The sequence below is a fragment of the Equus quagga genome, chromosome 13 (genome assembly GCF_021613505.1).
Source record: "Equus quagga isolate Etosha38 chromosome 13, UCLA_HA_Equagga_1.0, whole genome shotgun sequence".
Lineage (NCBI taxonomy): Eukaryota > Metazoa > Chordata > Mammalia > Perissodactyla > Equidae > Equus > Equus quagga.
In genome coordinates this window covers 41,758,002-41,770,411 of record NC_060279.1, presented here as the reverse complement: position 1 = coordinate 41,770,411, position 12,410 = coordinate 41,758,002, and the positions used below count along the sequence as shown (strand labels likewise).

General features: G+C 45.2%; 1 protein-coding gene and 1 long non-coding RNA gene across 8 annotated transcripts; one reads left to right on the top strand and one right to left on the bottom strand.

Annotated features, from left to right (window-relative positions):
• The first annotated feature begins 114 nt into the window (after positions 1 to 114).
• On the top strand, positions 115 to 10,948 carry LOC124251485 (uncharacterized). The gene is made up of 3 exons (XR_006891768.1): positions 115 to 339; positions 1,721 to 1,852; positions 10,782 to 10,948. It is a non-coding gene; the product is annotated as an uncharacterized LOC124251485 (long non-coding RNA).
• Positions 6,156 to 12,007, bottom strand: RFX5 (regulatory factor X5). 7 transcript variants are annotated; one of them, XM_046684338.1, is made up of 11 exons: positions 11,700 to 12,001; positions 11,234 to 11,351; positions 10,963 to 11,091; positions 10,679 to 10,712; positions 10,171 to 10,253; positions 9,791 to 9,910; positions 9,487 to 9,606; positions 9,265 to 9,346; positions 8,757 to 8,958; positions 8,417 to 8,517; positions 6,156 to 8,266 (listed from the first exon to the last, which is right to left on the bottom strand). In XM_046684338.1, exons 3-11 carry the CDS (start codon positions 11,076 to 11,078, stop codon positions 7,328 to 7,330), a joined length of 1,797 nt encoding a protein of 598 aa, XP_046540294.1. In that variant the 5' UTR covers positions 11,079 to 11,091; positions 11,234 to 11,351; positions 11,700 to 12,001; the 3' UTR covers positions 6,156 to 7,327. The 7 variants fall into 7 exon arrangements, with proteins under 7 accessions (XP_046540294.1, XP_046540295.1, XP_046540296.1 ...); XM_046684339.1 differs by having other exon boundaries at positions 11,887 to 11,995; XM_046684340.1 differs by lacking the exon at positions 11,234 to 11,351 and having other exon boundaries at positions 11,700 to 11,822; positions 11,947 to 11,980.
• Positions 12,008 to 12,410: the final 403 nt, after the last annotated feature.

The window sequence follows — 12,410 nt, the reverse complement described above, 5'->3', positions numbered from 1 at the left end:
TTTCCTCTCCCCTGTTCCACACGACTCCGCTAGTAAACAGGCCGTGGGATGGACGCTGGAGGCCCAGCGGGGAGAGGAGAAAGAGAGAGAGCGGGCGGGGAAGATAGTCACCCTCAGTACTCTTTTCCTATTCATCTTTAAGGACGATGCCAAGATTAACGCCTCTTCCCTCTCCGGGAATGGCGTGGTCCAACCGCGTCAATCTTTCGCCGTTAGCGGCGCGACTCGAGGCCGCGGTTCTGCCTCCGAGGTCACCACCTGTCTGGGCAGCATTTGGCCTCCAGCCTCCGGGACATCGATCTCTCCGGGGAGGGGGTGGACAGAGCCAGGTTGGGAGAGGTGAGTGAAATGACAAAGGCTTGGAGGGCACAACCCCTCCTCCCAACAAAACCATATAAAACTAAACAAATAAGCAAAAACATACCCTGTTCACGGATCTCTCTTATGGGTTTTGTGTACTTGTCAGTTAGCATTATTGATTGGGAGCCCTCTCCCTCAGAACCTTTGTCCCAACCCTCATGGGCCTTACTTAATATTCTACATTGAGGCTAGTTATTTGGGCCCAGATCTTGGATGCCACCTTCCCTGCCACTTAAAGGCTGTTTGATTTGGGATGACTGATTTCACCTGTTTGAACCTCAGTTTCTATGTCTTCAAAGTGGATCCAGGAATATTAACACTTTCTGGGGTTTTGTGAGGATTTAAAGAGAGGAGAGATTACTACCATAGTACTCTATTACTATTATTGGGACAATAATATAGGATAGATGATGAAAGAAAAGAGGTGCTTCTGTGTTTAATTGGGAGGCAGAATAAAGAGTAATAGCTTGAAAATATCTATGTAAAACATGCATTATGTACAAAAGTAAAACAAATGGGGTACCTAATTGCTGAAGGAACATACGGGAGTATGGTTAATTAATGCAGAAGGCCTAGCCACTCAGTATATGGTGAATGAATGATGGGAGGTTTCTCAAAAATATGATCCAGCAGAACAAAAAAGAGGGGAGAGATTTCTGAAGGCTAAAAAATTGTATGTATGTTGAAGAATAGAAATGGGAATTTGCTCAAATCACAAGAGGGCAAGCTGATAAGCTACGTTAAAGCAGGAGTACAGTAATGAAACATGAGCAGAGAAAGAAGCCCAGAGTGCCAAAGATAGTTTAAATTTGTCACCACTGGTCTGGAGTGGGGAATCACCAGTCCACCTGTCAGGCCCAGCAGCTCTTGGCCAGCTCCCAATCAGCTGTCAGGCAACTATCAAGAGGTGATGACCCTGCTTTAGCCTAGAGTTTAAAATGTCACACATCCAGCCCCTCAAGGGGTAGGGTTGCAAAGGGCCGTAAGACCAGCTTTTTGAAACATTGTAAAGAGATGTGATGGCCCCCCCCTTTTTTTTTTCAGTGAGGAAAATTGGCCCTGAGTTAACATCCTCTTGCCAATCTTCCTCTTTTTGCTTGAGGAAGATTATCCCTTAGCTAACATCTGTGCCAATGTTCCTCTATTTTGTATGTGGGTCCCTGCCACAGCATGGCTGCCAATGAGCAGTGTAGGTCCATGCCCAGGAACTGAACCTGGGCTGCTGAAGCAGAACATGCCAACTTAACCACTAGGCCTCGGGGCTGGCCCCAGCTCCTGTTATATTTTAACCACTTTTGTGGTTAAAGAAATTAGAGTGATTTTTTTCCCTGAACCATAGTTACTATGGGCTTTTTTTCAGAGGAAAGAAAAAGAAGCTAGCAATTGTGCCTCGAGCCCCTACTGTGTATGAGTACAAATGCCTCATTTATTCCTCATTACAACCTGCGAAAGAGATTTTATCCCGTTTTATGGAAACTGAGCTTCAGAATGGGTAAGTCATTGTTTTTCAAAATTGTTTTCCTTTAACCCACAGTAAGATATACATTTTATATCATGACCACTGAAGAACACAGAGATATGTCTTCGCTGAAATAAAAGTTTCACGAAACAATACTTACCATGTGTAACGCACTCTGATATTTTTTATTCTATTTCATTTTTTTTTTTCCTGAGGAAGATTAGCCCTGAGCTAATGTCTCTGTTGCCTATCTTCCTCTTTTTTTGCTTGAGGAAAATTAGCCCTGAGCTAACATCTGTGCCAATCCTTCTCCACTTTACATGTGGGTCACCACCACAGGATGAGTGACAAGTGGTGTAGGTCTACACCTGGGATCCAAACCCATGAACCTGGGCCACCGAAGTGCAGCATGCCAAACTTAACATGGCCCACTGTGCCATGGGGCCAGCCCCTTATTTCACTTTTTAAACATACTGTTTTACATCCTGCTAAATCAGTCTTAGAACTCACTAATGGGTTGCAATCTACAGTTGGAAAAAACTGGACTAAATAAATGTTCAAAATCATATGGCAAGTGGTAAAGCTAAGATTTGGAATGAAGTTATGCTCTTTCCAGTAAACAAATGCCTCCTCATGAACATTTCTTAAGAAATTCTGCATTATATATATGTTATGCTTAGCTTTATCTCATAGGATGGAGCCAGCAGGATGATCCTAGACAAAGACGGAATAGGCCTACTGAGGAACCATACATGAGACAAAACACTAAGACAAATATATGGCATTAACTCCCCTGTTCAGTATGTGAGTAAATGTGGCAACTGCTTTGATTTCTAAAGAAAGTTGATTGTTATCCACAAAAAATAAACAAAGTTATTTATTTGGGGTCATAGACTAGACATGTGAGTTTCTCTTGGTTTAATAGCAAAAGATTATTTCAAGTTTTAGTAAATTATAAATTATCTTTAACTTAATTTATGATAGGGCTTAATTTATGAAATGAAAAAAGACAACATGGGGGGAAAGGTAATGGGACTGGGGAACAGGGTACTGACGAGAGAAAGAGGAATGGCAGAGGAAGGAGTAGGGAGTCCCTGCATCTTAGTTTAGCCCTTCATCTCATGAACTGAAGATTGCCTGAACTACAAAAGGGTAACTTGTTTCACGTTAGATTTTTAAAATAGGGTAAAATTTTAAAATAGGCTACTTAAAAACCCCATAACATTCAGGCAAATCTCAAAATCATCCAGTGGCCTGGTCTCCCACAGTGAATGGGTACATCCCCAGAGCCAGTCGTGGTGGGGACAATATTTCCTTGATGCTTCTATCGATTCTATCACCAGTGGTTTATTTTCCCATATGCGTTATCACCTCTACTATGTCAGCAGCCTGGTCCAGTTCCTCATCTCCTCCCACACGGATAAGAGCAAAAGCTGCCTGGCTGGTTCCTTTTGATTCCAGTTCCTCCATTCTCTAATGCAAACTGCATACCTTTCATTCATTCATTTATTCAATCAATAGATAACTATAATGGTTGTATATTCTTCTTTTACTTTATTTCTCACTATTGTTCATACACATCCCTTCTGCCAGACAAGTCTTTCACATCCCACATCCCCAAACCCCTGCTTTTCCTGGAACGCCCTCTTTTTCATCTATCCAAGCTCTACTTACCTTAAAGGCTTAACTAAAGCCTACCTTTTCCATGAAACCTTCCAAAATTACTTAGCCCAAAGTGATCTCTCTGAATTTACAGCTCTTATGCAGTAAAATGAGTATGATTTTGTTTTTTACTGTAAGCCTTTTGTTATTCTGTCCTTGCTTTATAAGTTAGACTTATCCAGCTAACTCCTACTCACCTTTACTGGGAAGGCATCCCTGAACCCTATCTGACCTATACGCTCTTCCTCTGGGCTCCCACAGTTCTCTGTGCTTACTGCTAACATAACTCACACTGTGCTGTGATCATTATTGACTTGAAAACAAAGCCTAAGTCAACTAACTTCTAACAAGTGCCTAGCACTTAAAAAACAAAGAAAATATCAAAACCACAGTAATGGACTCCTACTTCTGGCAGCATGGATAAGAGAAAGGGCTCACCCCGTAAAATACAACTTGATCCTGGATAAATTAACATAATGTTTAGCATATTGCTGGGCTCATTAGAAAGTAAGAAAAATAAGTAAAGGAAGAAAAAATAACATTAAGCTGAAATCTATATGAAGAATGAGCAACATGTTGAAGGAGAAGCAGGTCTGCCTTGGGGACAAACGCCAATATCAGTATTGTGAACAGAAACTAAACTTTGGGCCTAGCCAAGGAAGGGGAGAAAACCCAGGGCTTCTGAATTCAACCCCAGGACTCTTGAAGGGGCTAACATGGTCCCAGGCCAGGAGCACCTTTGGCTGCTGGCAGAAGCAAATGCAAATCCTTTCTCGAGGAAGGTACCCCCAACTTAGGCCCTCTAGATTCCCATGGATTAAGTTTAACAAAATATGAGCTCAAAAGTCAAAAATAAAAAATATACAAGGAAGCAGGCTACCATGGGCAAGAGTCAGCAGAAAACAACAAAACAGATTTAGACCTCTAAGATAAGTTACAGAATCTAAGATAATCTCAACAAATTTCAAAGAATTGGTATCATGGAGACCACATTCTTTGAGCACAAATGATTAAACTGAAAATCAGTATCAAAAAGGTAAAATTTTAAATATCCAGACATTTGGAAATTCATAAAACTTTTATAAGTCATGAATCAAAAAAGGTCATAAAGGTAATAATAGTCTAAATATTCCTAGAACTAAATAATAAGTACTTTACAACAGAAAAACTTGGGGAATGTGGAAAAGCATGTCCTTAAAAACTTACAATAGAAAAAAAGACACCTTGAAAATTAATTAGATAAGTGTCAAAATTAAGATGTTAGAAAAGAACATAAAATTAAATTTAAAGAAAGCAGAAGAAAGGAAATACTATAGATAAGATCCGTAATTAATGAAATGGAAAACAACTACATAAGGGAGAGGATCAAAAAGCACAAAGTAGTAGCTAAAGACAGACAAGTGAAATAATAAATTTCTGGTGCAGCTGATCAAGGGGAAAAAAGGGCAGGCACAAGTAAACAATAGAAATGTAAAGGAGGTCATGACTACCCAGAGAGCAGAGGCAAAAAGGAAAATAGAAATTTCATTAAAAAAAAAAAAAAGACACGGAATGCACAAAATCCTAGAAAAACATTTTACCTAAATTGACTCAAGTAGAAATAGAAAGCCCAAATAGTCTATGATTATTAAAGAAATTGGATCAATAGCTAAAATTTTTCCCACAAAGAAATGCTAGGCTCAGATGGCCTAACAGGTGAGTTTTACCAAACTTTCAAGGGACATTTCATTTCAATCTGATGTAAACTCTTCCAGAGAATAAGACAGGAGGGGACAGTCCCACCTCAGAGAGCGTACAGACCACAGGGACCATCGTAGGAGTTTTTTTAGATATCTTACTAAAAACAAAGGCACTGACATGTACAAGAAGTTCATAGAAGCATTGTTGTAATAGCAAAAAACTGGAAAGAACCCAAATGTCCACTGATAGGTGAATGTATAAATAACTTGTAGTTTATACATTTGGTGGAATATTATACAATTGAAGGTGAACGAATCATAGCTATCTACAACATGGATGAATCTTAGAAATAACGTGAAGTGAAAAAAAGCAAACTGCAGGGCACTAACAGAGTATAAAATTTTTGTAAAGCTAAAAAGCAAAACTGAACATTTTTAAAAGATATATACATTTATGATTAAATACACATATATAGCAGTTAGTTAATAAACACAAAATTAAGGACAGCAGTTACCTCCAGGGAAAGGCAGGGAGATAGGATAGGGGAGGAACACAAGAAATTCAATGGTATTTCTAATGTTTTTATGGGTAAATTGGGTGATGGGTCAATGATACTCATTTAATTACGGTGCTTCATAATTTATTCATTTAAATATATTCTTTATAGATATCAAATATTACATATTATAATTTTTAAAAATCTGCTGTGGTGGAAAGAAATGAACAAATGCATGAAGTCTCCCTGAAAGAAAATCTGTATTTCTTGGGAAGAACCAAGATTCCCTGACAGAAGCTACCTTATGCAGAAAACAAAGTAGGTCCTCAATAAATATTGGTTGGCTTACTGCTGTCCCCAAGGATACACCTGGAGGGTCTGGACTCCCTCCCCACTGGTGCTCCCTGACATGCAGAGCCACCTCCTTCTGTATACCAGCCTACACCCCACAATCCTGGCTAAGTCCTGACACATGTATGACAAGAAACTGACACCTGGTGGATCCAGAGTGAATTTAATAAAATGACTAGGAAGTAAATCTTTCACTCGGTGAAAGTGACAGTAGGGTGGGGGATAAGGAAGCAGGAATCAGGAAGAAACTAAAATTCAGAAAACAGGAAAAGGAAAGAGCTCCATCTCTGAACTATAGGTGAAAAAATTTAGACTGTCATCTAGATGAGACTAAAGAGATATTCCCCAAAGTAGAGTGACTTCCCTCTCATTCCTTCTGAGACTAGAATGAGAGGAAAGAACTTACAGTTGCAGTAAGGAAAATGCAAGACTATGAGGAAAAAAGGAAACAGGTATAGCTAATCTCAACCTAGCAAGCTAAAACCACATGTGCTTCATAGTAGTGGCAGGTGTTAGCTGCCTTGGCAAGAACTCCCCTCCCCCCACCTCCCCCAGTTTCCATTTGGGGATGGATGTGATTCTAAGGGAGGCTGACCCCGCCCTTTTTTCCACAAGTGCAGTCCTTGATGTAGACTAAGCAAATTAGCATTTACCAGCCCCTGGCCGCAGTGATTGGTTAGGGGTGGACATGTGACCCAGGCTGGCCTAATCAGAGTAAATCTTAGGGTTTTTGCTAGGATCCCCGGCACAAAGATGCTCTCTCTTTCTGGTTGGACATAAATGAGGAAATGTAATACTAGGAGCGCTGGCAGCCATGAGGTGGCCCAGGCTTAAGATGAAACTACAGAAGGTAGAGTAGCGGGAAAAAGCCAATCAGGTATTTAGAGACATACTGAGCCACTGGATCAGCTTTACTGGAGCCAGTACTACCGCTGGACTTTCCAGTTACATGAGCCAATAAATCTTTATTTTTAAGCCCGTTTGAATTAGGTTTTCTATGACTTAAAACCAAAAGATTCCTAACCTATACATTCATCATACTTATTCCATCCCTATCTTCTCACAGGATAGCACAGGGGTCCAGGTAAAATGGTCACTACAGATTTATTAGTGACTCTAAAGCCAAGGGTATTGAGCTGGAAAGGTCAGAGGCAGGAACCAGGCACTGAGTAAGACAGGGTGCCTCAGCTGTCTATACAGAAGAGCACGAATTCTCTTTGGAAAAGAAGAGCCAAATGAGAAGCAAGTGCAGAGAAGGGCCTCTACCAGGCGGACAGGTAGAGTTAACATATGCATATAAACACTTCCCCACATTCCCATCATGGGGGTGTTGCTTTGGGGTCTTTCCGCTCATGGGATAAGGAACTTTGAAGCACATGCCCCTTTAAGTCTTTATTACCCTGTGCTGCAGTGTCTAACTCTCCCTTTACCAAATGAAGAGCCTCTTTTTGGCTTCTGCCCTTAATGACACTCACTTTTGGGGTGACAAGAGGAATTTTATCTTCTGCTTCTTTGGCATGCCGGGAACTGGGGCCCCTTCCTCCTCTGGAAACAGCACCGACTTCCTGACCTTGGGCAAGCACCATCCCTTTCTCAGCCTCTCCCATTGGCCCTGGCCTCTCTGACCCTCCAGCTGACCCTCCAGAGGCCCATGTTTCCCGTGGTAACCTTGAGGACTGGGCAGAGTCCATGGCAGCTGCTGACTTGTCAGGGGTAGAATTCCTTTCTTTACTTCCACATGATTTTTTTCGGGGGCGCCCCCGTTTTCTTTTGCCATCACTTCCTGTATCCTCTATATCCTGCTTTGCTGCTTTAGCTGGTGGGTCATGCCCACTGGCCTCATTCACAGGTACTTCAGCTGTCCTCTTGACACCCTTGTCATGAGGTCCTGGGTCACCACCTATGCCTACCTCCCTATTCTCTGTGCCCCGTGGCTGAGTGAGCCCTGCAGGTGGAGCTGGTAAGATCATATTAATGATGGGCACCGCTGCCTGGGGTCCCCCAGCCCTACTGGGCAGAGGCAGCGTAGCCACTTTCAGAGCGCTTGAAGAAAGCCTGGGGGCCAGGATGGGTGGAGAGACTCGGATTGGTGGAATGAGCGAGCGAGGGGCCCGGGGCAGAAGCGGAGGCAGCCGGGCCACCAGGGCATTAACCTGCGGGTTATTGGCTGCTGGGGCTGGGCTCTCCACTACACCCTTCTTCCGCTCTCCGCGTGTTGGGGGGCCAGCCCCAGCCCGGGGTTCCAGCTCCTTAGGAGGCTAAACGTAAAGAGAGGAACACAGTAAGTGGGAAGACTGGGCACTGGAGGAAACACAGGTCTAGGCGGTGAAAAAGTGCAAGGCCCACTGGGGGAAGGGTACACTAAGCCCCCAGCCTAGGGCACCAAGGTCGGGGCATCAACTCCTTACCTGGGCCATTCTCTCTGGTTTCTTATGGGCTCCACCCTCTAGGTTCTCTACACCATTCTTGGATTTAGATGACCGTTCTCGAGGGGCATGTTCGTCCTCTTCTGCAGAGGTGCCAGAAAAGGTAATAAGGTGAGGGTGAGGAGGAAAGAGAATGGAGGAGTGAGGCGATTCTGATTGACTGGTAGAGGCAGGTGAAAGAAGGTAGTCTAAGGCATGTCCTAGAAGGGTCTCTGGGAATAGAAGGCAAATCCAAGGTGTTTCTATCCTAATATGTGGGAGGGCCTCTGAAGACGAAAGTGGCTGGTAGGGTTTCTCAGGACATAAGAGAGGGTCCACCCACCAGCAAGCCCCACGGCCTTGAGCACATGTGCATGTGCAGATCGGGCAGAAATGAGATGCTGCTGTAGCAGGAAGCGGGCGACCTCAACGATGGAACTGAAGGACCGTTTCAGGATTCGCTCTGCCCAGTCACAAGTGAGGGCACAGGCTGCCTCGACCAGTTCATCCCGAGGTGCTGGGGTTACTTCTGGGCCCATTTCTGGCTGCAGTGGGGAAGGACATGCCCAATCACACTCCAAACTTAAGGACCCTTGTCCCCTCCTGGACACCAGTGTTGACGATAGTAAGTTTAGACTGGGGAATGGGAGTTGCTTCTACCATCCCATCCCAGAAACCCACAAATTCTCTTCATTCTCTGCCTCAGCCATAGAGTAGGCAGAAGGGTATATCTGATATACCCAGAAGCTATGTGCAGAATGACTTAGGCTGTATCAGCCCTCAAAACATGACCCAAAGACCTCTGACTTCTACCTAGGAGAGAAGAGTGCAATCAGAAGGTTGTTACTTACACTCTCAGAGCCCTTTAGGTCAAGTCCAGGCAAGGGTGGCATAGATACCAAAGTCTTTCTTCGTATGCCACTGTAGCAATATCTGATGCAAGTTAAGGAGTGGTCAACACATGGGGATCTCCAAGCCCCTTTGGAAGGTTCGGCCATTTCCACTCCTGGCTCTCTACTTCCTAAAGTTTCCTCCCCAGGTCTCCCAGCCCCAACCTCTCCAGTCAAGGATACTTGGACTGGCCCCGGCCACCAAGCCTTCGGGCCTTGATGTCGGGGAAGATCTCTCTGATGATTTTGCCAAAGTTGGCTGTGCTGAGTGGGCGGCAACAGGCAAGGCTCTCACAGTACTTCCTGAGTAGGGGCAGAGTGGGAAAATATTCAGAGAAGGAGGCCATGGGTGGGTTCAGAGGGTCCCTGGGGATCAAGTTTGGGAAACCCTTCAAGAAATCAGGCTCTCTCAAGGTGGGGAGCTCTTTAGGGATGAGGGGGTAGTCCTATGCCCACCAACCCACCCACCTACTCCCTATCCACCCACCGATAGGCATCATAAACGCTTTGCTTTGGCAGACAGGTGTCAGTATGCTCCTCTAGGTGGTTGCGGATCCACCTATAGGCATACATGTATTCCTCATTGCTGAGTGTACTTGGCTCTGAGCTGCAAGAGAAGAGAAAGGGACAAGCATGACTAAGATCCCAACAGTTGTCCTGGTTCTATCCAGAGTACCACTTCAGTAGCACTGGACCAAATCAGTCCACCCAGAACCTACCTTTCCCTGGTAAACCAAGGCAGAACAGGGACTTTTCTTCTTGATCAAGGACAGCCATTATGAGTATTCGTCCTATTCCCCTACTCCTTCCCAGTGAGCCTTTAAGAATCAGCACCTTTGACATCTGAAACTCTAGCACCAAACCTACCTTTTGTCTCCAGTACTCGGCCCTGAGGGGAGCTGAAGGTAGAGATAGAGCTTGTCGTTGTCTGAGAATTTCTGTACATCTTGCTGGGGTAGGGAGGAACAGAGGCAGGAGAAATAATAAGGCCAAGAAGGACCCAAGGTAGGACCCTCTGACCCTTACCAAAAGTCTTGCTGACTTAGAGCCTGTCAGACTGAAAAAGGACCTTAGAAATGATTTGAGGCTGGTGCTCACTGTGCTCTGAGGAGCCCTTATGGGCTACCACAGTGAGAGGGGCAGCGGAGGGGATCAGCTCTGATTTTATTTCTCCTGGGCATCTACACAAGAGGTCACAGAGAGATGAAGTGAGATGCTCAAGGTCAAATTGGTAGCAAGTTGCAAAGCCCGTTATCTCCTGATAGTGTAGACAACACTGCCTCTCCCACATAAACCTTTCATTGACCTATATCCTTAGCATCCCCATCCTCCACCAATTCCATCTCTCTGTTGCCCTCTTCCCCAAAATACTTACCAAGATTCCCTCTACTTTGTTCTGCACGGCCTTGCTGTGGAGAAGAGGAGAAAACTGGGAGTCATACTCAAGATTTTTCCCCTTCCCTGTGTCTGATTGCTAGGCAGCAGAAGAGGACTGAAATGCCTAACAGGTGCTCAAGAACCGCTACCATGATGAAGACTCTCCCCCTGGTCAGATGTACTTGTTTGGGGAGAGGCTGTTCATCTACAGAGGAAGTGAAGTGCTACAGGGATCTCTACCCGGGTCTGGAACAAGATTTGGAGGTGGTGGTGAATACTTACGAGATGGTACCGCGGAGCCTCTGAAGAAGGGTGGTAGGTTCCCCCGCCTCTGCACTACCTGAGGAGGCCCTTCCCCCAGTCTTCGGGCTCTTAGCATCAGGTTCATCTTCTGCCATCCCGGCATGAGGGCTAGAGTTGAGAGGAGGCAAGACAGGAAGATTTAACATCCTTTCCCTTGGAGGCCCCAGGGCATTCCTCATCTCTCTACCCAGAAAGAGCAACAGAAGGAAAGCCTCCGAATTTCCCGAGTGGTCTTTTTCTCACCACTTGCCTTCTCCAAAAATTAGAAATTATTCCATTACTTCTCCAGGCCCATATATACCCCCAAAGAGCTTTGCCATCTCCATTCTATCTGCCCCACCTTTCTGCAGTCTCCTAAATGTGGAAAACTGTAAAGGAAGAGATAGGGGGATTGGGAATCCACGTTAGAAAGAAATTTTCATTTCTGCCTCTGACCCCATACTGCCCTCCTCCCCGTCACAAACAACAATAACCACCACAAAACAAAGTTCTCTAATTTTCTAATATACTCCTCACCACTGAATTCTCCTGGGAAGTCAGAAAGGATACGAACATATTCTGCCCTTCCAGGCTTGGAAAAAACTGGGCCCAAGTTCTCATTACTTAATCTCGCCATGGCTTCCCCCGCTGCTCCCTTCCCCACGCCGCCGGCCCCTACGTCATCTCCCTCAACACCCCATCCTGCTGCGCGCCCCCACCTCCCTCCCTTCCCCCACCTTTCAATCCTGCGTTGCTGCAAAGCGGGGGTTCAGGGTAGCGGAACTCCAGGGCTGGGCGTAGGAAACCAGGTTGGGGAAATGGGGTCCCAGATTATGGGCACGTGCACATGGGTGAAGAAGCTGTTGAAAATACAGCCAAAATCTTTTTCTGCTCTCCTCCCAACTCGTATTGCCCCCTCCCTACCTTTGAACAGTCGCCTTCCAACAGAAGCAACAATAAAGGTAAGGGAGGAAGAGAAACTACCTCGTAGCCACCTTCACTCCAGCCCAGCCCTACGATCCCGGCCCAGCGGGCTCGTGCGTTGCTTTATTTTCTTTTTTCTGAATGGCTGGCACGGCCCCGATCTGCCTAGATACTCGGGCCGCCTGCTCTCTCATTGGTCGTTGCTGCCACCCGGAGACAGAAGGCGCTGGGCTTGCACCGGCGGCGGCTAAAGTCTGCCTGGTAACAGAATCTGATTGGTCAATAGGGGAGGGAAAATCCAAAGTTGGTCTTATTTGAGTCAAGAGGGGGAAGTCCGGGTTAGGTTTCGGTTAAAACTGGGGTCGGTTGGGACTGCCGGTCCCAAGAGGTTCTTCTCTTAAAGGGACCGCAGGATGAAAGACCGGGCGGTCGGCTTCCTTTGGAGCTTTTTCTTTTGCCCTCTCATTCCGTGTTTCAGTTTTGCCTTTGGTCGTCAGAGCTACTGGAAGGAAAGAATCAATGGA